Here is a 22,830-nt window from a genome sequence, read left to right as displayed (position 1 = left end):
CTCGCCTAGGTATTGGCAGGCTGAGCGCTCCACTTTCCTCTGATCATGTGTGATGGAGAGACGAGGGCAGCTCCGGCCGCAGCCTGTCCTCAGCAGGGCCACATGCCCGGTCCAATTAACCATTATTTAATAACCCTTAATCAATCTGCAAAAAATGAATATGGGTTAATCTAGATATAACTTTCACTGTAGCATATATTTCAGTGTAAAGCTCTTTAATACAATACAATAAAATTGCATGTTGAGGCCTCTTACTTGATTATCACATGTATTTTTGGGGATTGAGTATTTAGTCATCTCAGATACATAAGAACAGTAATATATGAATGCCGCAGGAATAATGAGAATAGATACATGATACACTCTGTTATTCATGATATTGCATAACGTGTGAATGCTACGACAGCTGCATCTACTGTACCGAGAACAGTTTGTGGTGATGCACCTCCTAAAAATAGCACCTGTAGCCTCGTGCCAAGTGCACCGAAAAATCATTAACACAGAAGCACTGCCATCTACTGGTGGAACTCGTCGCTGTCATCCACTCGGACTCCCCCTGGGTCTCTGACTGGTGAGAAGTATTTGGCCTGGTGGTCACACCCGATGCTCCTGTGGGTGCAATAAGAATCATCTGTTAATCAGAAATGTATGAATTCATTTAAGACTCGGCGGTTTGGCACATGATTAGACACGGTTATCGAATACTTTGTCGGGGCACCGACTTCAAAGAGAGGGAACAGTAAGCTGTGAACTGCCGGGGAATCTGATTTCGGAACCAGGGGCAACGTGTGTGACAATAGCACAGATTTTATGCAGATTTGCCGTCGTCATAAATCTACAGCTGTCCACAGTCTCGCATTTTTATTTGTCACTTCAAAGCATTCTTCAGTGGCTCTCCTCGTTTCACCGTTTGACCCCGAAGGATACATGTCTTTCCTTTGGTAGAAGAACAAAGTACCTGATCCCATCTTTGTGCACCTGTTTCCCACATCACCGCTCTGCGCGTTCTGATGTTTTCATACATTTTGCGGGTGATCGGCGTGAATGCCGAAGCTACTTGAAATAGTTTGAGTCTTGCTACATTTCTGTGGATCTGCGAATTTCGGAGACAGCGTGAGACAAAGGATTTGGACTCATCTGCTGGTTGTGTTTGCTTTGCTGGGAAGCCTCGAGCTGAAATGCTCTCTCCTTCCCGGTGCTCTACTGTCTGACAGCAGCTGGGAATGACCCCACTGGGGTGGGTGACACCACTTTCATCCCGGGGACCCCGACTGTCCAGCTGTTTGCTATCCCTCATCCTGCTGCTGGACAGACGGGGGAATAGTCCAGTGTCGAGTAATCTGCCGTGATCTTTGCGTGCGTGTCTGCGTCCGTCTCCACAGAGCCCACAGCTGGCACCTGGACGCCAAGGGTCATGTCACCTCTCAAAAGGACTGGCCGCCTGGCCGTTTGTTTATTATTCCTATTAATGACAGTACGTCATTCTGTTTTGGCGGGAGGACTTAGAAAACAGGTGCTTTGGATTTCTTTGGAAAAATCGTGTTTTCATTTCAAGAAACAAAGAAACAAACAAATTCATTTCCAGTGTTTCCTCACCCCGTCTCTCTCTCTCTGTAAGGCCCTGTAAACAAGAGGGGTCAGAGTGCATTTTTTAAGAGGTTGCGGATTGGGTAGGTATGCAAGTATGCATCTGTTTTCTCCATTTATACATTCACTCTTTTTTCTCCACTGTTTCTTCCCCTCTTAATTTAATTTGTGGGAACCTCCGCTCTACCTCGGCGAGGAATTATTCCCGCTCTGGTTACTGTGGCCTTCGCGGGGCTTAGGGGGAGATCCTGCAGGATTACCCCCCAGCAAAGGCACCCAAAATCATCAACATGGAGCGGCCACAACCTTCTCCCTCTCCCTTCTCTTTGTGCCCAGTGCCTTGAAATGTGAGACTAGCCTGGCGAACATAATCCACATTCTTTCCCACTACCACCGTCCTCACAAAACTATGATAAGTGACCTATTTTACCACACTGCTTTGCTTTATTTCTTATTAGCACGGATGCCTCTTGGTGGAGAGAAACCGCAGGGGGTAATGTGCCCTGCCTGACAGCTTAAGACACATGTGGATTAAGTGGTACTAATAAAAAACTAACACTATGCCATTATATGATCTGAATGTAAAGTAGTTTTACTCACTTCTCCCACATAATAATACGGTTGCAGTTGGCTAATTTTCTGCACTGATGACTTTTAAATGTCAATATATCAACTCTAACCACGGAACCACTCACACAATGCATAATAAACAGTCATTTTTGTGTCCAAGCCTTTTGGCCTTCTTCCACCAAGTCATCGCTGGCAGTCCAGTTTGTCACACAGAGGAAATGACTGTCCCACATCATCAGCTGGTGTGGCTGCAACATCCCATGAGAAATTCTACAAGCACACTTATCTTCAGGTTTATTATGCATGAACTTTTGTTCCTCATATTTTTGCATAATGTAAATAAGTTTGTTATAATCGCCTCTTGATCTGACATATCTGACATATTGTTCTGAATTGTTTTTAATATTTGGGCTGTGTCAATTAAATATGCCTAATTAACAAGGAATAAGTAGACAGATTTATGTATTGTATTTAAGTGTTTATTCAATTTGATGCACATCTTCTCTACGTTCAAAGACTGCTTGTAGTTAAAGAGAAAACCACTAGAGGGCGACATTATACCACATATTGGTTTTAGTTTACAGGTCTTGGAACACATTTGTTGATTTAAAACCCACCAACCTGTGGGATTTATACTCACTTAAAGTTCTATGTTTGTGAAGCACTGTTTTATATGTAAACTATTTATTTTAGCTTGAGAAATAACCACCTACTACCCCAGTTCAGATTTGAACATTGCAAGGAATAAAAAGGAAGAAAACGGATGCCTATAGCGGTTGGAGCATTTAGAATTACTGCTAAAAAAAAAACAAATATATGGGACCTCTAGTCGAGAAGAGTATTGACTTTTCAAGTAATATCTACTAACAATTACATTACGGTTGTCTTAGATTCCATGCTTGATGCAGTCATCAAAATAATTGTCATAATGTTAAAGGGTTTTATTGCATAGAAAAAAGTATTTTCAATCATTGGTTACAAAAGACTTACTGTATGTACAATGACAAGCGCGTAGACGGCAGCGCTCCCTCTGTTTATTGTAGCCAACCAGAAGCTCTCTTATTAGGCGGGGCAGCGCGCCGGACCAATTGAATTGCATCTTCTTTGGAGGCAAAGTATGGTGGCGGCAATGCTATGGCGTTTCCGCTACTCCGCTGCTTTCGTGCCGTCGGGATAGGAAGCTAGCTAGAGGAGCTAAGCTAGCGTCACGTAAGGCCTCCGGTAGACCCGCGGGAGAGCTGCTGAGAACCCTCTATTCGGAAGGAGACAAAGTCACCCTTTATGAATCTGCATGAGAAGAATTCAAATCCCTGAAATATGGTGGTTCTCAAAATCCGAGACCAGGTAAGTGGCCGTTCTCCCGAAATGCTGAGGCAAGTTTTCAGCTGCTGCAGGCTGGCTAATGTTAGCTAACTCAGCATTCGCCAGCGGAATTTAGCACCGGTTTCTCCAGCTATTCCCCTCATCAGACGCATTTCCCTTAAATCTATTGTTATCTATTGCGGAGCTCACAAACAATACTACTGGATACATCCCATTTTGTAGAGTCTGGATGTCTCTGGCAATAATAAAGAGCCATCGTCTTTTCCACTGAGACACATGCTCAAAGCCTCTGTTGAGTTGCATCCAGCCGAGGATACGGTGTGTTTATCTCAGCAGTTAGCCAGAGCCTGCGCGAAAAGCTTAGTAGCTAACGTTAGCTGCCCACTTGGTGAAGCGACTTGTTAGCTTGTTGTGACTAAACAATGCCACCCTGCTCTTTAACCGTCGCTTCCCAGAGATTCCTTTTAATAATAACCACTAAATGTACTCTAACGTAGTGTAAGCGGATGACCATAACGACCCAGAATATCTGATGATTTTTACGTTGCCGTGACAACTTAGCGTTTCTTAAACCTGTATGCTAGCTTACTCAGCTGGCGATGTTTCATTGTACGATATTGGATGGCATGTAAACCCATAAATAATCTATCCTTTATGCAGCGATTCGCGTGAAATGTGGTTTCGCCCGCGGGGATCTATGAGAGGCTTTGTGCCCTGCCAAGTTGGATGATGTTCGTCATGTTTTATTTCTAATGTGTTTCTCACAGTGCTGTGAAGCGTTAGATTAGTAATGCCCTTGATCACAAGCGCGTGCTGTCTCTCCCTGGTCAATACCGGTCATTATTGACCCGTTTATATATTGCTATTTAGGAGGAAGTCTTTTAGCAAACGTATTATTTCTATTATAAGAATGGATCACTTGTAGGCGAACTGCCATGCCACCTTAATGGCGTTAACACCTTTATGGAATGACGGTGTTAGACGTGCATCCTGCAAGACTGGCCTCCTACTCGATGAAACGAGGAAAGAATTCCCTTATCATTGAAGCACTGTGTGCTGGACATACCTGCTATTCTTGTTGTGTGTGTGTGTGCGCGTGTGCGCTTTAACGCTTGTGTACCTGGTCTCATGTGTGCTGGCGGAGTTGCCAGAGACCGTCTCCATGGTGATGGTATTAAGTAGGCTGGCTTGCACGCGGAAAGGAAGAGAAGTATAGAAACTCGTACAGCAGTCGTGCAGGACTGGAGAATTGGAAAAACAACAAAATGCAGATTTGTCTTTCCCTTTCAGTAGGGGAGGCACAGAAACGGTCCAAATGAAACAAGTCCCGTTTGTTACCCTCACTTTATCCGCAGTGACTCTAAGCACTGTCGCAGCCTGCAGGTCGTCATGAGCGTGATAATAATGAATGAGAGGATTGCCGTATGTTTTGAAAACAGGCTGTAAACTACTTGATCCCGAGATGGTAATGTTAACCTTTTGTCATGCTTACTCTACTCTTAACACTAATGGAGCATGGATTTGACTGCTGGGACGGGTTATGTCTCCTGTTTTTTTTTTAGTACACTTCATAGGGAATAATCTAACCTCACACCACCACATATACCTTGGATTATCCAAAAATAAAGTCTTGACGGTTGATTTTTATTTGACTAAAGACACAATGTTCAGCTTTGACGTTATTGTCAAAGCCAGGTGCAGCAGTACATTTGAGGGTCTTTCATATCTGTCTGCTGAAGGTTAAAGTGCTTGACTTCATCCTTGACTTTCACAAAGCGTCATGGGAATTCAATGTGGATAAGAATGTGATTGTGAGCCATTGAAACATATTAGCAGGCAGACCGTACAAAATGACTAGCTGGACCCGCACACTGCTCGTTCTATGAAAGACGAGTGTGACGATGACGCTGCATCAACCACAGGTGGTTTGTGTGTAACATCAGATGAGCTGCACATTAGCTAATTAGCTAGCTGGTGTAGCCGTGTACACCTGCGATGTGTTTAAGGCTGACAACGGTAATACAAGACAGTGATGTTTTTCAGTAACGTTTTAGAGCCTGCTTACTCTGCACTTTTTGCAACAGGAATCTTCCCGCATCTTCGTCTTGTGTATCTGGGCTACGTAGAGATTGCTAAAGTTGGCAAACATGTCACATGAATGTGAATACATGTTTGTGACTGTTGACGGGGTCGTTTGATTTTGGCAGCGTTTCCAGATCAATCGGACAACTCATAGGGACCATGCAAAGAATCATCTGTGCCGCTGGTTGTCCGGTTCGATGTGTTGGATCACATCAGGTTTCCCCTTTTTCTTTTCTGTGTTAACTGGAGATCGGACCATTTGGACCGCAGTGTTGAGCTTGTAGTCATTCAGATATTGTCATTGTTCTCTCCGCCACCAAACACAGAGGAGAATTAGAAAGCGGCTGCTCAGCACAGTCTGAATCAATCCAGACAGTCTGCCTTCATCATCTTCATTTGTTGAGTCGTCATCGTTTTATTGAATGTACATTTAAATGTCTGGGCCAAACTGCTCTAACATGTTTATTGCCGTTGCTATAGAGGGGTTACAATGATTTTTTGACACTATATACAGGCTCTTTAAACGTGATTGTTTGAACTTCGAACAAAAGAGCAAGGGGTGTGTGGAGGGGGTTGGAACGCCGGGGAGTCTCTATCGTCTACAGTCTCCAAGGTCATAGGGGTTTTCTCAAATTTGATCGATGTTTTTGACATTTCCAGTCCCACAAACGAGGATCTGTCGCAAGTGATGAAAGTCTTTAGCGTCAGTTGATTTTCACACAGTCTCTTTCTTTTACAGCCTGCTTTGCTGAAAGCTATTTTCAATGTGGATCCGGATGAAGTTCGCTCACTCATATTCAAAAAAGAGGATGTAAATGCACAGGTAATCCCAACCGACTCTGACTAATCTCTGCGTCTGTTTCCTCATGTTATTATCCAGCAACACGTAATTTAAGACCTCATATATGAATGTGGTATCTCTTAAACAATTTCTTCCGCGTTTCTTTTTGTTTGTGATTTGTTCATTCGTGATCCAGGTTTGCTTATTTTATTGCATTCCTCAACATTACTAGGTTAGGTTATTTCTCCTTTTTATAGCATTTGAATGTTCCAAAAGTGAAGTGTCACTGTGGATCACAACAGATCAGGACCTAATATAAACTAAAGACGGTACCCAACGTGTAATGTTAAGTCCTTGTTTGTCTTTTCACTTGTAACAGGACATTGAGAAGCGGACTCCGTTGCATGCTGCCTCTTATCTTGGGGATGCAGAAATTATAGAGCTGCTGATTCTTTCAGGTATGTCTTTATTGAATGTAAAGAAGGTCTAAGTCAAGCACCCACAAGATTTTTGGTCATTCTTGTTTTGTAGAGCATTTAAAGGTGAGTATTTAAAAATGTGACTATTAACGTCGCTTATTGAGAAAGTCTTTCAGACGCATTTACCGGTTACACGTTACTATTTAGAAATGTGTTTATCTGGAAAGACTATCTAGCAAGTGGCCCGAGTTAGCGTGAACAATGGAATCGCTGCCAAAATGTAAGATTGTTGAGATCAAACCAACATTGCTAAATTGTTTGCATTTGGGAAGGATGGTTCCTCATGACGTTAAAACCTTTGTGAGTGCCTTCATCTGTGGAGATCCCGACATACTGGTTTTCTCTATTTCTTTGTTGTAGAAGGGAGTCGTGAACAATCAAACCTGCCTGAGAGCGTAATGGCATATTTCTAATGCCTTTGTGACTTGACGTCTGCATTCAATGGCGTGGAATGTCTCTACCTGCACCCTTTTGCAGTCTGCGCTCTTCTTTTGATAATGCAGACAGATTTTACTCAACACATCTGTTAAAAGGCCTTTAGCCATTTTGTTGAAATGTTTCAAAAGTTGTTCATGTGACTGAATGTCCTAAACCAGCATTCCCTCTGGCTCGTAGGTGGTAGAGTAAATGCCAAAGACAACAAGTGGCTCACTCCTTTGCACCGGGCCGTGGCCTCCTGCAGTGAGGTACGTTTGTGCTCCTCTCGCTCCCTCTGTCGTTCTCTACATCCACATATTCGGTGTGGAACTTAAACCTCCCTGCGACGGCTGCTTGCAGGAGGCCGTCCAGGTGTTGCTGAAACACTCAGCAGACGTCAATGCCCGAGACAAGAACTGGCAGACGCCGCTACACATCGCCGCGGCCAATAAAGCCGTCCGCTGCGCCGAGGCTCTCGTCCCACTGCTCAGCAACGTGAATGTGTCTGATAGAGCCGGCCGGACCGCGCTGCACCACGCGGCCTTCAGCGGTCATCTGGAGGTAATTTGGAGCCCGGAGTACGAATTGATGCCGCTGTGCCTGATGACATGATGAGTTGCCATACTGTCTGAAAGGCAGCAGAACAAGTTTTTAGCTTGTAACTTACCTCAACGTTTTCCTGACTGCTCTTAGATGGTGAGGCTCCTGCTCTCCCGAGGAGCAAACATCAATGCCTTTGACAAGAGGGACCGCCGTGCAATCCACTGGGCAGCCTACATGGGTAATGAAGCAAACGCCTGGGACTTTTGCATCACATCGCGTGGTTATTAAAAGTCTCCACGACTTCATTGGAGATCACGTTATGGTACGGGATTGATGGCATATTCATGTGATGGAATAATTTGCTTTTTGTCTTCAGGACACATAGAAGTGGTGAAGCTGCTGGCAACTCATGGAGCCGAGGTGGCCTGCAAAGATAAGAAATCGTACACCCCCCTACATTCAGCTGCATCCAGTGGAATGATCAGCGTGGTCAAATACCTCCTGGACTTGGGGGTGGACGTAAGTTCCGCTAGCAAACCTACTGTCGTCACGCAGGGACGCTGCCGGGTCTCGTGATCCCACCAGGAGACGGCAGCCTTATCTGCACCGCTTATGTTTTCATTCTGTTTTTTTGCATCTCGGTGGTGTGATGATGATGACGACAAATCCCTGTTTCATCTCGCCGTGTAGATCAATGAGCCCAACGCGTACGGCAACACGCCCCTCCACGTGGCGTGCTACAACGGGCAGGACGCGGTGGTGAACGAGCTCATCGAGTGCGGCGCCAACGTGAACCAGGTGAACGAGAAGGGCTTTGCGCCTCTCCATTTCACCGCCGCTTCGCGCCACGGGGCCCTCTGCCTGGAGCTCCTCGTGTGTAACGGGGCAGATGTCAACATCAAGGTGAGTAGAAACCATCCCGATGCATCTCTTCAGAACAGAACATGGCAGAAGAATTTTACTTGACGAAACACACTACATCTGCCCCTCCTTTTTGAAGACATTGAAGGCTAAAAGAGACCGTAATGATCTACATAGTCATAGAACCATGTTTTGTTATTTCCCGTTTAGAGTAAAGATGGTAAGACTCCCCTCCACATGACCGCCATCCACGGGAGGTTTTCTAGGTCTCAAGCAATCATTGAGAATGGTGAGCTCCTCTATAAATTCAGCCTCGTCCATTATTATTCTTCCACTGGACAGCGTAAAAACGGCTGTGTGTTGTTGTTTTCTCCCCTTTGTCTTTCTGAAGGGGCCGAGATCGACTGTGAAGATAAAAACGGAAATACTCCGCTACACATTGCAGCTCGATATGGACATGAGCTCCTTATTAGCACCCTCATCACCAACAGAGCCGACACGGCAAAGTAAGTGAACCCGTCTGCTCTTAGACCGCAACTATTACAACTTCACACCTAGTGGGAGATTTGCAAGCTCGACCCTTTCAGAAGCATAGATGGAATGAGTGGTGTGTGTGACAGACGGATACGGTTCTGTACACGTAATACAGTGGAATTATTTAGTTTATAATGAGTAAATCAAGGAGATTGTCTCTCTTCCAGGCGAGGAGTTCATGGTATGTTCCCACTTCACTTGGCTGCTCTCAGTGGATTCTCTGACTGCTGCCGAAAGCTGCTGTCTTCAGGTGAGCAACTCTTTGTGTTGTCCGGCTACCCACAAGAGTACTGACTCAGCTAGTGACCGTACGACGTCTTTGTGTTCAACCGGTCTCTTATTGGAGTCGTCCTAATCAAAGTGTAAATCATCCGTACTGTGAAACCGTGTGTACATTATATTTTGTTGATAATCTCCCACTCTGCTGCAGGCTTTGATATTGACACACCTGATGACTTTGGAAGGACCTGTTTACATGCTGCAGCTGCTGGCGGGTGAGAACAGCAAAATAGTAAAAGCTAAATTACGCAGAACAATACACAGCTTTAATATTTGCTGCAAGGGCTGTAGAACATGACCTATTGTAAAAATACTAATTCCCAGTATGATAAATGGCTTAACCCACTCAGGAACCTGGAATGTCTCAATCTCCTCCTCAACACGGGAGCAGACTTTAACAGAAAGGACAGCTTTGGCAGGTTTGCAGCATTCAATAATGGAACAACACTTTGTCCTCCCCACGTCTGGTGGTTCATTTTGAAGAGGGAACTGAGCTCTGTTTGCTTTTCCAGGACCCCTCTGCACTATGCTGCCGCCAACTGCAACTATCAGTGCCTGTTTGCTCTGGTGGGCTCCGGGGCCAGCGTCAATGACCTCGACGAGCGGGGCTGCACTCCTCTCCACTACGCCGCCGCCTCCGACACCGATGGAAAGTCAGTAACGCTTTGGAGGTTCAGTCTCTTAAGGGAGCCGGCGGCTCTGTGAGAGCTCAGTCGGTTTATTGGTTATGCTAAGTAACCGTTCGAGACTTGAGACGTGATGTTTCCCTGACTACAGCCTCTCTCTCTCTCTCTCTCTCTCTGTCCCCCTCTCTCTCTCTCTCTCCAGGTGCCTGGAATACTTACTGCGGAATGATGCAAATCCAGGAATCCGAGACAATCAGGGCTACAATGCTGTGCACTACGCCTCTGCGTATGGACACCGCCTCTGTCTGGAGCTGGTGAGAACTTGCATCCAGCAAACACAATGTATAAGAATCTGCATCTCTGTATTTCAGTTTGTAATTATTGTTTTAAATTGGTGCTTCTCCAACTCTCCCACAGATTGCAAGTGAAACGCCTCTAGATGTGGTTAGTTAAATTTTTGCTTTGCTTTTCTTATTGCTTGTCCTTCTTTGTGAGGGTCATTTTATGAAGTCAAACATATTTTTGCTCTGTTAAATACTATATATTCTCAATTTTGACATCAGAGAGGGCCATGCCATTCACATGAGTAGCTTTGCAAATACCCAAGTGATTGTATTTGACATAGAACCACACGTGTATCTTTTTTTCCAGCTAATGGAAACCTCAGGGACAGACATCCTGAATGAATCTGATGTCAGAGCCCCCGTCAGCCCCTTACACCTCGCAGTGAGTAATGTGTATTATCTTTGAGTTATCATGCTTACCATAACACTGCCCTTAACTGTGTCTAATTTGTGTTAACTCCTTCATGGTGACTTCATCATTCAGGCATACCACGGTCACCACCATGCTATGGAGGTTCTGGTGCAGTCTCTGCTGGATCTGGATGTGAGAAACAGTCATGGGCGCACACCCCTCGACCTGGCTGCCTTTAAGGGCCATGTAGAGTGTGTGGACGTCCTGATCAACCAGGGAGCCTCCATCCTGGTCAAAGACTTCACCTTAAAGCGAACGCCCATCCATGCTGCAGGTATGGAACTGGACGGGTGAATTTTCAGACAGGTGTACTATCTCAAATAAAATGTGGGGGTATGTGGTTCTATTTGCTGGAATTATTTGTGGTGCGGATTGGCTTTGCTTCAGTTATTCAGACCTTTTGTATTACTGTTTTTAAAGTCAATCGATAATGTCATGGGAATGCAAATGCTGTGTTCATTCTCTCTCTGCAGCAACTAATGGTCACTCCGAATGTTTGCGCTTGCTGATTGGAAATGCTGATCTTAAAAGCGCAGTAGACATTCAAGATGGGAACGGACAGTAAGTGAAATTTGTGAATTGGCATTTTCTCCCCTGCTGATGACGCAAAGGAATTGCTGAAATCCCTGTCTGCTATCTCCTAGAACCCCCCTGATGCTGTCGGTCCTGAGTGGACACACCGACTGTGTTTATTCTCTACTAAATAAGGGAGCCAATGTAGAAGCCAAAGATAAGTGGGGCCGGACAGCCCTCCATAGAGGAGTAAGGAGATCTTAACATTCTTATGCATACATGTCCTTTCCTTCATTTCTCTGGCTGTGTTATTTTTTTCCCTCCCAACTATGTTGTTGTTTTGATACTGTTGTTTGCTTGAGATGCTGCCAGGCATGTTACAGGTCCATAAATATGATTGTCTTTGACTTGTTAACTAAGACATTAGATGAGTAGCAGCACTCAGGATATCAGTCAACAATAAAAATGCTAACATCTACTTTTTCCTTTCTGTAGGCGGTGACCGGTCACGAGGAGTGCGTGGAGGCTTTGCTTCAGCACAGCGCCAACTTCCTAGTGCGAGACTGTAAAGGGCGCACACCGGTCCACCTATCAGCAGCGTGTGGACACATTGGGGTACTGGGAGGCCTGCTGCATGCTGCCCAATCAGTGGAAACAGTCCCTGTCTTAACAGACAACCAAGGCTACACCCCACTGCACTGGGCCTGCTACAATGGTACAATCAATGTAGTTAATGAAATGTGCTTCCGATGTTTCGTTATGTGCGCTCTTACATGCGCGCAAGAGGCCGAGAAAGTAACCAGGAGCACTTGAGCACGTGTAGAGTTGAAATCGGCATGCCAAATGCACAATTTGAACAGATGTTGATCACAATAAGTAGAGAGCCCTTGATTTGGAGCCCCCTGGGACGAGGGCTGATTGTGGGTGCCATCTTATCTGCAGGTCATGACACATGCGTGGAGGTTTTGCTGGAGCAAGAAGTTTTTCACAAGGCCGAAGGAAGTCCGTTTAGCCCCCTCCACTGTGCTGTGTAAGATCTTGAGTTTCTGTTTCTTTCAATGCCTATGAGGACCCGCCGCTAATGGATGAAATAATTGTGCCCCTTTTATCCTCTTTAGAATCCATGACAACGAAGGTGCTGCTGAGATGCTGATTGACACACTGGGCGCTGCCATTGTCAATTCCAAAGACAGTAAAAGCCGGTACGCACACATCCATTTGAAGAAAAGCTTGTGTACCACCAATTCAAAGCTCCCGTAAAGACTATGACGCTTCATTTTTCTTTTTGCAGGACTCCACTACATGCAGCAGCCTTCACTGACCACGTGGAGTGTCTCCAGCTGCTGCTGAGCCACAACGCGCAGGTCAACAGTGTCGATACTGCAGGGAAAACCTCGCTCATGATGGCTGCTGAGAATGGCCAGACCAACGCAGTTGGTATGAACGCTTCCCTACTTTCCCCATGTTTGTTCTATATTGTCAATAGCTGGGCTGTAAAATGCCTCCCTGGGATGGAATTATCAGTGCTGCGTTTGTATTACCTTCAATGTGTTTTTCCCCCTGCTTTGCATTGTTAGAACTACTGGTGAGCGGTGCAAAAGCAGATCTCACTCTGCAGGATGCTGTGAAAAACACTGCACTTCATCTGGCCTGCAGTAAGGTGTGTACGGTTCCTACAGTCCACAGCAGCAGTTATATAGTTTGTTGCTGCAAGTACGGGTTTAAAATACCATAAAGAAATTGTACGACAATGGCACCTTTTTAGACCGTATTCTCTGTGGGGATTTCTGATATTTATCGTCCTGCATCTGTTTTGCACAGGGACATGAAACCAGTGCCTTGTTGATATTGGAGAAGATTACAGACAAAAACCTCATAAACGCGACCAACGCCGCCTTACAGACGTACGTATCACTCGTATTCCATCAGTCTTGTCTTTGGCTGCATCACAGGGATGGCGTATCGTTGGAATGCTGTGGGGATTTGAATTAGTGATATAGAAAAAGTATTAAAAAGTATATAAAGGACAAATTGTAAAATATTGAGTTTCTTGTTGCTTCGTCCGTGTTTTCTGTTTTTCAAGGCCTCTACACGTGGCTGCAAGAAATGGTTTAACAGTGGTGGTGCAGGAGCTGCTTGCAAAGGGAGCCAGCGTTCTTGCAGTCGATGAGAACGGTAAATTCAACAATGTTATTTTAATTCATTTCTACACCTTTCATGCATTTGGTAATTTTGCAGTACATCAGGAAGTTTAATGGGCTGTGAAATCTAAACCGCTGTGTCAGTATAACTTAAACACCCCCATTCAAATGTCCATTGGGCTGCTTTTATTTTCCAGTTTCAATTAGTCCACACATTTCTAACGCCTTGTTCACGTTTTAAACCGTGTGTGTGAGTGTTGTGCATAATGTTCACTTCTAAATGACGACGGTTAACGTATTCTGGACAAATCACAAAGCGGTAAGAACAGGATCAGAACTTGATTGGATGAAAACCAAGCAATTAAAACATGCTGAGCTCTTAAAGGGAATTCAGATCAACGTAATGATAAATTCTCCCTCATTACGGTTTTATCTAAAATCATTTGCACCAGTGCTACAAATGTAAATGTAATGTAATTTTCATTGTACAATATGTAACTTTTGGCGTCTTTGTTTCAGGTTACACTCCCGCCTTGGCTTGTGCCCCAAACAAAGACGTGGCGGACTGCCTCGCCCTCATCCTGGCCACCATGATGCCTGTGTCCCCCTGCGCCCCGGCACCCATCCTCCCTTTCAGTGCCGTTAACCACTACACCACCAGCCCCTCCAAGAGCATCACCTTCGACAGCCTGCCGGCGCTGCGCGGCGAGCAAAGTTCCTACTGCAGCTTCAACAACATCAGCCATCAAGACGGGCTCTACAAGGACGAAGAGCTGAATGACTCTGACTCAGAGACGTACTGAGGGACCGGAGGGATCAATTTAAAATGCATAAACCCACACACACTGTGTCTTAAAAATAACCCACCGCCAGCTTGGGAGGGAAGAAGAAGGAAAAGCGCCCACAGGAGCCTTAAGAGTGATTTCCCCCCCCCACACACACACACACACACACCGGGGAGAGGGAAGAGGTGCAGCACGTTGGCCCACACATCCCGACCTCATTCAGCACCAGGTGTCCTTCAGCTGATACTGGACCTCAGTAAACTGCTGCTTTCCTCACATCGACTTTCTGAGTGCTAAAAACTGCCCTCGTCAGGCGGACAGCGACTTTTGTACGGCAATAACAGGCTGAAGGATGGTAGCACTTCGCAGAGAGCTAAACCCACCGGGACCAAAAGGCATGGGTGCGTTTTAACCCAGTTTTAACTGTGTAAATGAGATGAGGATTTGGGGGGGTTATTGGGAGCAAAAGGAGCCGGTTTGCATCTGTGGTGTTTCCGTTTGAGAAGGTTGATCCCCGCACATCACATCCATCAGAATGCACTTCTGACCTTCGAGTCTGTAAGTCACACAGGCGGAAAATCATTTATTTTTTTAGATAAAAAATTTTAATATACCCCTGTTCATGTCTTAAACTCTTTATCCTCTATTAAGAAATCTGACCGGAGTTATTTGAAAACATTTGATATGTGCGGCAGGTTAGTTTTAAGTTGATCAAGCATACCTTTTGTATATTGACCTGTCCATTGCAGTTTAGCCTTTCAAGAATAAATTATTTGTGTAATTTTGCTTCCTATTTATGTGTTCATTTTGTGCCTTCATTAGTCAAAAAGATGAGTTTGTTGAGGCAGCTGTGACAGTACAGTGATGCGTACTGGGTAAGTAATGGAACATTTCTAAGAAGCACTGATCCTGTACTGAGGTATTTGAGCTTAGCTTTGTGAGAAGAAACACTGTAAACCAATGATAGGAAAGCATTGATTTTCTTTTGTTTGACTGATATTCTTTGCTCTTATATTAGTCAATGTTTGTTGACAGGTTTTGCTGGCTTTAACCTAAGAAGAAAAAAAAATGGAAACCAGTCAATCCTACCATGATTCAAATCTTTCCTTTTCTGTCTGTTGAAATATAATTTTAACTGGAAATATGTACAATACATTTGCTAGCTTCTGTAGAATGGATGTTTTTTGGGGCTTTTTCTTGAAGAGGGGTGAAACTAGCATGTACATAGAAAGTATTACTGTGAATTCGACGCTCCAATGAATTCTTTCAGTACTCAGATTGCTGTATATTTTATGAGTAATAAAGAAATGAGTTATTTAATAATGAACATGAGTCTTTTAATGAAGTGCACTGCCGTTGCAAAATATGTGACACATTTGAAGCCAAATGCTCATTCATCTTCACGTACAGTTTGAAAAGCATAGCTTTTTAACCTATAAACCAACCAGAGGGACATGGAATTTAAAATAATGGATCCATCACCATAGCAACAATAATGTGATATGTACAAACACAGCCTGTTTGTTTTTTCGGTCAAACTCTTACGTCCAACATGAAATAAACTAATATAATGCCATGTAGAGAGTTAAACGTTAAACTTGATTGCTGTTGATTGTGGAGTGAAATAATCCAGACGGAATCACCGCTGAGCTGATCATCCGTTGAGATTTAAAGTACGATTCTGTCAGACACCAGAAAGTTTTGTGTATTAGCTGAACATCTCATCCAGGTTGTTAAAGTTGGCGTAGTGTCGTCATTCAAATCACAGACCTGACAGACGGGCTGCAGAGTTCCAAAATTGTATTCATTTTTTTACCATTAGATGGCAGAAGAGGTGCAGCTAAAAGTTTTTAGGGCAGTGGCAAAATTATTACAATATTGAATTTAAATAACTGTTAACCGTAATGGGCTGAGAAAGGATCTGTGAAATGTTTGTTTTAAATTGTTAATATTGCCATTGGCTCATTGTGTATTCTCATCACTAGTCACTGTCAAATGTATTCTCGTGTCAGTAGTAACAATTACATCGTAATCATAAGTAACAAAGAAAAAAATATTGCGATCAACACACAAAATCAATTCTAAATATGAGTGGATCTGAAAAATAACGTATTCACTGGATTGTAAGTGACAAACGAAATAAAGGAACAGTTCAAGTAAAATCAGTGGAATACTCAGCATCTCTGTTTCAGAGCTGCCAGGCTGATGTTTCCTCTCCTGTTGTTTGTTCCCTCTTGACATGAAGACATTTTAGAGTAGTAACAGTACTGAACAAACTCAAGTCACAGATATTATTTATTGTAGTTTTTTCTTCACAGATCATTAAAGTCTGCTCAGGGAGATTTCACACCAACTGGATTCTGGTCCATGTCTTCCAGAGCCGTAAGAGGTTTGATGATTTCACACAGCTCAACATCCTGACAGCAGATCACTACGATGTGGCATCCTGCTTTCAACGTGGGACATTTTTTTGTATAATTAGGGTGTTGGGGTTTGCAACCTGCTGATGTCAGCGGCCAAAGTCTGCAACGGTAGTAAAATGCAAAAGTGCAAATCCCCTCTAAAATAACGTTGACATAATGGCTGGATGTTCACAGTAAAATGTATCCAGACTCATTGAATTTATGTGATTATACATGAATATTAAATATAAATATTTGTAAATGTATACATTTTTTATTTGACTTGTAAATACTCACCAAGGTGTGGTGTACAGGCTCACATTGCCAGTGGTTACTCCACCGCAGATGGCGACACCTGGATTCTGTGCTGTTTGCATCATGTGTGTCTCTTTACGCCAGAGCAGTACCCCGTCTGACTGCACCGGGCTGTATTGCATTCATGTCAGTGCAGTGGTCCAATGATACAATTATTAAGATTTTCCACAACTGGATGTGCAGACATGAAATTCCTGTGAGAATGCAGTTTTTCCTGAGTACCCACAATGCAAATGTCCACATAAGTGAAGAGAATGACAATGTTACTTCTTTCCCCTGTGCACTAGTGTCTATTGGAGCCCATGAGAGAGACTTTTGCACTGGAATGAGGCTAGAACGTCCTGAAGTTGCTAATCCTGATTGTTGCTTAGAGAAGAGGCAACGGCATGGCCCCGCAGGTCCTGCCCTGCTGTATCAACGCTGCCTTCTGTGATGTCACACGTAGAGGCTCTACTGATTGGCTCGCTACCCGGAAGTCAACTCCGCGGGGCGGATTCAGCAGCAGGAGAGTCCCGCTGGTCGCTTCAGTGCTTTATGACAGTTTGGTACAACTCCAGGCATAAAGTTGTGTAACAACTCGTAGCAGAAGTCTCTGAACAGCCATGGACGAAGTGACGGGAGCTCAGCTCATTGCTGAGTCGCTCAAGGCTCAGGTAAAAAACATTTAAGAACCACGTTGTGAAGAGAAATTTCGGGGAACAGAGCTAAACTGTAATTTTAGTCCCCTAATATGAAGGCCTATCGCGTGCAGAAATGTGTCAAAGTTCAAGTGTTGCGCAGTCTAAAGTCCCCGGAGCAGAAAAGGCCGAATGTCCTTTTGTACGATCGCATCTGCTTCCCCCCTCCACTGGTTTGCGGTAACAACGCATTTCCTCCCCCTGCAGAACGTGGAGTACATGTTCGGGATAGTCGGTGTTCCCATCATAGAGGTGGCCATGGCCGCTCAGGCCGCAGGGATCAAATACGTGGGAATGCGCAACGAACAGGCGGTAAAAAAAAACAACCAAACAAACACGCATTGCTATTCCTCAACACTGTTGTGCATTTCTTTACTTTGTAACATGTCGTGAATGACGTCACACAACAGGCGGCCTACGCAGCGTCCGCCATCGGGTACCTCACTGGGAGGTGAGGCCTTTGCTCATTGAACACGTTAATGTGAGCAGCCCGGTTGTGTCTCACGTGCTGCTGTCTCCTGTGGTTGTTGGTGTCCAGACCAGGTTCCTGCCTGGTGGTGTCTGGACCTGGACTCATCCATGCTCTGGGTGGAATGGCCAACGCGAACATGAACTGCTGGTATTCCGCCGATAACACTATACGCCGCTTCATTAGATTCTGCCTGGCACTTTATAAATGGTCCCTGCTTGCATTGATTTGGCTTTTGCACTTTGTTCAGGCCAGTGGTTGTTATTGGAGGCTCCTCGGATCAGAACCAGGAAACAGCGGGAGCCTTTCAGGAGTTTCCTCAGGTAATACACGCCTCCCGGTGGATTTATGCCTTCTCATGCTTTATCGAACTGACCCTTTTTTTTATTTGTTCCTAGGTGGAAGCATGTCGCCTCTACAGCAAGTTTTCTGCCCGACCCAGCAGCCTGGAAATCATCCCTTCAGTGATAGAGAAGGTGATACTGCGTTCTTCTGTTTCCTCTATCACAGTAGGCTGAGTAAGATATTCTGCATAGTTGGATGACATTGTGTTTGTATACCCGTAGGCGGTTCGCACCAGCATGTATGGTCGTCCGGGTGCTTGTTACGTGGATATTGCAGGGGACATGGTGAATGCTAAAGTGGATAGGAGCAAAGTCAGGTTGGTTACACCTTTAAAAAAAAAATGTTTTGTTTTCTGCATTTGTATTGCTTCTGTGATTCCAGCATTCAACAAAGTGTGTTGTTCCCGTAGAGTTGTGTCCTGCTGTCCAAGTCCACCTGTGAGTTTGGCTCACCATGGGGCGATCACTGAAGCCATATCGGCCTTGAAAGCTGCTAAAAGACCCGTAGTCATCATTGGCAAAGGTACGAACAAAAGACTCATCAGCACCGTCTCTATTAAATGACATAACCCTGAAGCGCTGCACCTCCTCCCTCGGTGGTGCACGGGAGTATCTCGTTGGGTGAGTAATGATACCATGACTACCGTCGTGCCCCACAGGAGCAGCCTACGGCCGAGCGGAGGCGGCCCTGCGGGAGCTGGTGGAAATGGTTGGTCTCCCGTTCCTGCCCACCCCCATGGGGAAAGGGGTCCTACCTGACGATCACCCCAACTGTGTGGCTGCTGCCCGCTCAAGGTCAGTCTCCCGTTCACTGTAACAGTGTTCACGAACCAAAAGGTGTGACGTACAATTATTTGAGCCAACATGATCGTTAGCGTTTATTATATGACGGAAACCGACTAAACCTCAGTTACCTATTGATGACTGTACACATTTTATACATACCTCTTTTTTTAGATGTAGGGTTATGCATCCAATACTTTTTTTAAACAGACCCATACTGTTTCCATTCCAAACTGTTTTTGTCTTAATGAAATTTCTCGTCCACCGTTCCTCTCAGAGCTCTTCTGCAGGCCGACGTTGTGCTTCTGCTTGGAGCGCGGCTGAACTGGATTCTGCATTTCGGTCTGCCCCCGCGGTTTGACCCCAATGTCAAGATCATCCAGGCACGTAAACGGTCGAGGCAGGATTAATGATGGATTCACTTCATTTTTTTCAGAATTGCTGTAAATACTTATTTGTGCTTCTTTGGCGTATCACCTGCATTGTGTTTCGCTGTTGCTGAAAATGTTTGCGCCACAACAACGTACTACATGTGCGCTCCGACTGCAGGTTGACCTTTGTGCTGAGGAGATGGGGAACAATGTGAGCCCCGCTGTTGCTCTGCTGGGAGACATCAACGCTATTGTCATTCAGGTAACTTAGTCAGCACACAAACCTTTTCTCTTCTTGTGATTCTATGTGATGTGGATCCAAGGAATAAAGGAACAGCTCATATGGGTATTTGTACAAGTAATTACGGCTTCTTTGTTTGTTTTTTCAGCTGCTGGAGGTCTTCCATAAAGATGGATGGAAATATCCCTCCAATACAGAGTGGTGGAGCACACTGAAGGACAAAATTGTTGCTAATGCAAAAATATCAAAGGTGGGTTAAGACTGACTTTCGAAAGGCCTCTAATATGTTAAATTAGACGGTTACTAAAACTGTTTATTGAAATGTCACAAGCTATGCTGGCTATTCAATGTAATTACATGTTAAGTCCACATAGATGTTCTCATTATTGGTTCTCCTTATTCATGCTTTTTGTCCCTTTTTCTTGCGACAGGCGCTCGCTCTTCAGTCCACGTTGCCCATGAACTACTACACGGTGTTTCATCACGTTTCCCAGCTGTTGCCGGATGACTGCATCATCGTCAGCGAGGGTGCAAACACTATGGACATAGGACGCACTATGTTGAACAACTACCTCCCTCGACACAGGCAAGGCAGGCTTCTATTAAATACACTGATCCATGTTTATGTATTTAATTACTGAACTTTATTTATTTATATGTTCATGCTCATCACCAAATGCTTTCTTGAATTTGTTTTTCCCAAGTGAGGTATGATATCATTGTTGATGTCTCAAAGTCTCTTTTAAATAATGTTGCATTCTACTTCAAGGCATTATATTCCCACCCTGACTTTATGTCTCCTCCATGTCTGGAAGAGACAAATTGTTTAACTGTATTAGGCTGAAGTCAGCTTCCAATTCTGGATGAGCTTTAGGAGATTGTTGTTAGCTAATCCTGTGTGTTTGCAGGTTGGATGCCGGTACATTTGGGACAATGGGAGTTGGCCTCGGCTTTGCTATCGCAGCAGCCTCCGTGGTGAGGAGCGAGCGATCAAACCAAAGGGTAGTCTGTGTGGAAGGAGACAGTGCCTTTGGATTTTCCGGCATGGAAGTTGAAACCATGTGCAGGTGGGTTGGTTGCATCTGTCTCTATACAATGTATATACTTTAATCTCTTACCGCCACTTAATTCCACTTTTGCTCTGTTTTTCTAAAAGGTATAATCTTCCTGTGGTCATCATTGTGGTCAATAACAATGGAATTTACAGCGGCGTGGATCCTGAGACGTGGAAAGAGATGGCAAAAGTGGGAGATCTCACCTCTGTGTGAGTCGCACATCATTGGGACAATGTTCATAACGCAATCACTAATTCTATATATTATATAATACACGTAATCCGCTTTGAGGTAATGAAATGTCACCGTGTCGCATGTCAGTGCCCCTCCTGTGTCCCTCCTACCCGAGGCACGCTATGACGAGGTCATGACCGCGTTCGGGGGTCGAGGGTTCCTGGTGAGGACGGTGGAGGAGCTGCGCAGCGCTTTACAGCTCAGCCTGAGTGACTGGGAGAGACCGAGTCTCCTAAACGTGCTCATTGACCCTTCCTCCGACAGAAAACAGCAGGTAACCGTCACCTGTCAGGAATGAGTAAATCCAGAGGCTGTAATGTGTAAACTGCATGTGACAGGCGTGCTCGGCGTGACTAAAAGCAGCAGCAGCAGCATCTCTGTTCGCGAGGAGTGCGAAACAGAACCTGGTGTCTCCTCGCCTCTCGTCTCATCCTTACAGGCCAACATGCCTCACTGACCAGTAATCCCCACACTCCAGGTGCACCGCAGAACCGTTGTATTCCCCGCACAATCCCTCCACCTCCCACCGAGCTGACCTTTCTATTTCAGGGTCCCCGTAATTAGAAGCCATGACCCTCTGTGTTTATGTTGAATGTATCCTCGCAACCCTTCGCAGACATGTTTGAAGGTTTTATTGAGGGCCGTATCCATGGCGCTGGGCTCTCTGTGACCAGGATGAAGAATTATCACCTAACGAGATGTGCTGCACTCATTGTTTTCCTCCCAACTGTTCTCCATGCTCAGGTTCAAAGTTCAGTTTTGAGCAGTGGAGGAAGATTAAGTATTTGTTGTCTGGAAAAAAGTCTGTTTTGGAATGTGGAGACTAAATAGACAGTTAGATAAAATTGCGCGATCATCTTGGAAGGTCTAATATAATGCTGTCTCTTCTGCAGGAGTTCCCTTGGCTCACACGCGCCAACTTGTAGACTGAACGGAGGATCTTCCTCCTCTGTCCAGAACATCAGGACAGCAGTGACTGTTTTCTTCAGCAATCTCAATCTGGGAAAATATATATAAATATGTTGTGATTGTTTCCATGAAATGAGTAAATATTGTGTTACTACATGGTAGTATTAAAATGAACAAAATAATGAATAGTACAATAAAACATTTTTAAACATACACTTTTTTTTTGTCAAATCTGTTTTTTTTCCTAATATAATTAAAGTACAGTGTATAGATCTGGTGAAGGACGGGGGGGACGTGTTCGAGCAGCAATAAAAGGCAGTTAGCTTAAGTTTATTTTATTTTTTTATTCTGACCCAAAGCTTTGCAATAAAACAGGACCTCTAGCTCCTTCAAAAGCCTTCTGACCGAGTAGGATACAGGCTTCTAGGCTTCTCAACAGCTCCAAATACTAAAAAGGTGTCTTTCCGAGGGAGACGTTGCAAGCTTCTCATCACAAACTAAACGCCCTGATTGAACTTGTCATGATGAGATCAGCTCCAGGTGTGTGTGTGTGGCTTCACAGCCCTTTGCAGTCTCATGAGGTTATTCTTGTGCTAGGTAGGTTTTAGTAAATGGTTTTCGTTCAAGATTTGTCAAATTTGCATTCGTACTTTCATAAATACACCCTCCTTTATGTCACACCTTGTAATGCACATCTTGGATAGACGGTTTTTTGCAGAAGTGACGATGCAGAGTTGCATTCTTTTCCCCCCC

General features: G+C 44.6%; 2 protein-coding genes and 1 long non-coding RNA gene across 3 annotated transcripts; 2 read left to right on the top strand and 1 right to left on the bottom strand.

Annotated features, from left to right (window-relative positions):
* Positions 1 to 207: 207 nt before the first annotated feature.
* LOC144389661 (uncharacterized) lies at positions 208 to 3,280 on the bottom strand. Its single transcript, XR_013453799.1, has 2 exons — positions 3,148 to 3,280; positions 208 to 609 (listed from the first exon to the last, which is right to left on the bottom strand). It is a non-coding gene; the product is annotated as an uncharacterized LOC144389661 (long non-coding RNA).
* ankrd28b (ankyrin repeat domain 28b) lies at positions 3,264 to 15,604 on the top strand. Its single transcript, XM_040165377.2, has 28 exons — positions 3,264 to 3,501; positions 6,302 to 6,385; positions 6,723 to 6,801; positions 7,438 to 7,508; positions 7,600 to 7,800; positions 7,933 to 8,020; positions 8,159 to 8,301; positions 8,473 to 8,685; positions 8,854 to 8,932; positions 9,035 to 9,149; positions 9,345 to 9,427; positions 9,608 to 9,671; positions 9,807 to 9,875; positions 9,969 to 10,109; positions 10,285 to 10,396; positions 10,500 to 10,526; positions 10,734 to 10,808; positions 10,911 to 11,112; positions 11,312 to 11,399; positions 11,483 to 11,600; positions 11,847 to 12,066; positions 12,294 to 12,381; positions 12,470 to 12,553; positions 12,643 to 12,788; positions 12,929 to 13,011; positions 13,173 to 13,255; positions 13,435 to 13,526; positions 14,012 to 15,604. The coding sequence occupies exons 1-28, from the start codon at positions 3,475 to 3,477 to the stop codon at positions 14,293 to 14,295; spliced, it is 3,159 nt and encodes a 1,052-aa protein (XP_040021311.1). The 5' UTR covers positions 3,264 to 3,474; the 3' UTR covers positions 14,296 to 15,604.
* A 1,864-nt stretch (positions 15,605 to 17,468) lies between these two features.
* On the top strand, positions 17,469 to 22,290 carry hacl1 (2-hydroxyacyl-CoA lyase 1). Its single transcript, XM_040166103.2, has 17 exons — positions 17,469 to 17,647; positions 17,879 to 17,983; positions 18,082 to 18,122; positions 18,210 to 18,290; positions 18,391 to 18,463; positions 18,539 to 18,616; positions 18,707 to 18,801; positions 18,895 to 19,007; positions 19,144 to 19,279; positions 19,545 to 19,650; positions 19,817 to 19,900; positions 20,028 to 20,129; positions 20,311 to 20,465; positions 20,788 to 20,946; positions 21,036 to 21,143; positions 21,256 to 21,442; positions 22,062 to 22,290. The coding sequence occupies exons 1-17, from the start codon at positions 17,597 to 17,599 to the stop codon at positions 22,092 to 22,094; spliced, it is 1,707 nt and encodes a 568-aa protein (XP_040022037.2). The 5' UTR covers positions 17,469 to 17,596; the 3' UTR covers positions 22,095 to 22,290.
* Positions 22,291 to 22,830: the final 540 nt, after the last annotated feature.

Source organism: Gasterosteus aculeatus, chromosome 20 (assembly GCF_964276395.1).
Source record: "Gasterosteus aculeatus chromosome 20, fGasAcu3.hap1.1, whole genome shotgun sequence".
NCBI classification, from domain to species: domain Eukaryota; kingdom Metazoa; phylum Chordata; class Actinopteri; order Perciformes; family Gasterosteidae; genus Gasterosteus; species Gasterosteus aculeatus.
Note: the sequence above shows the minus strand (reverse complement) of the source record. Positions and strands in the feature narration are given on the sequence as shown.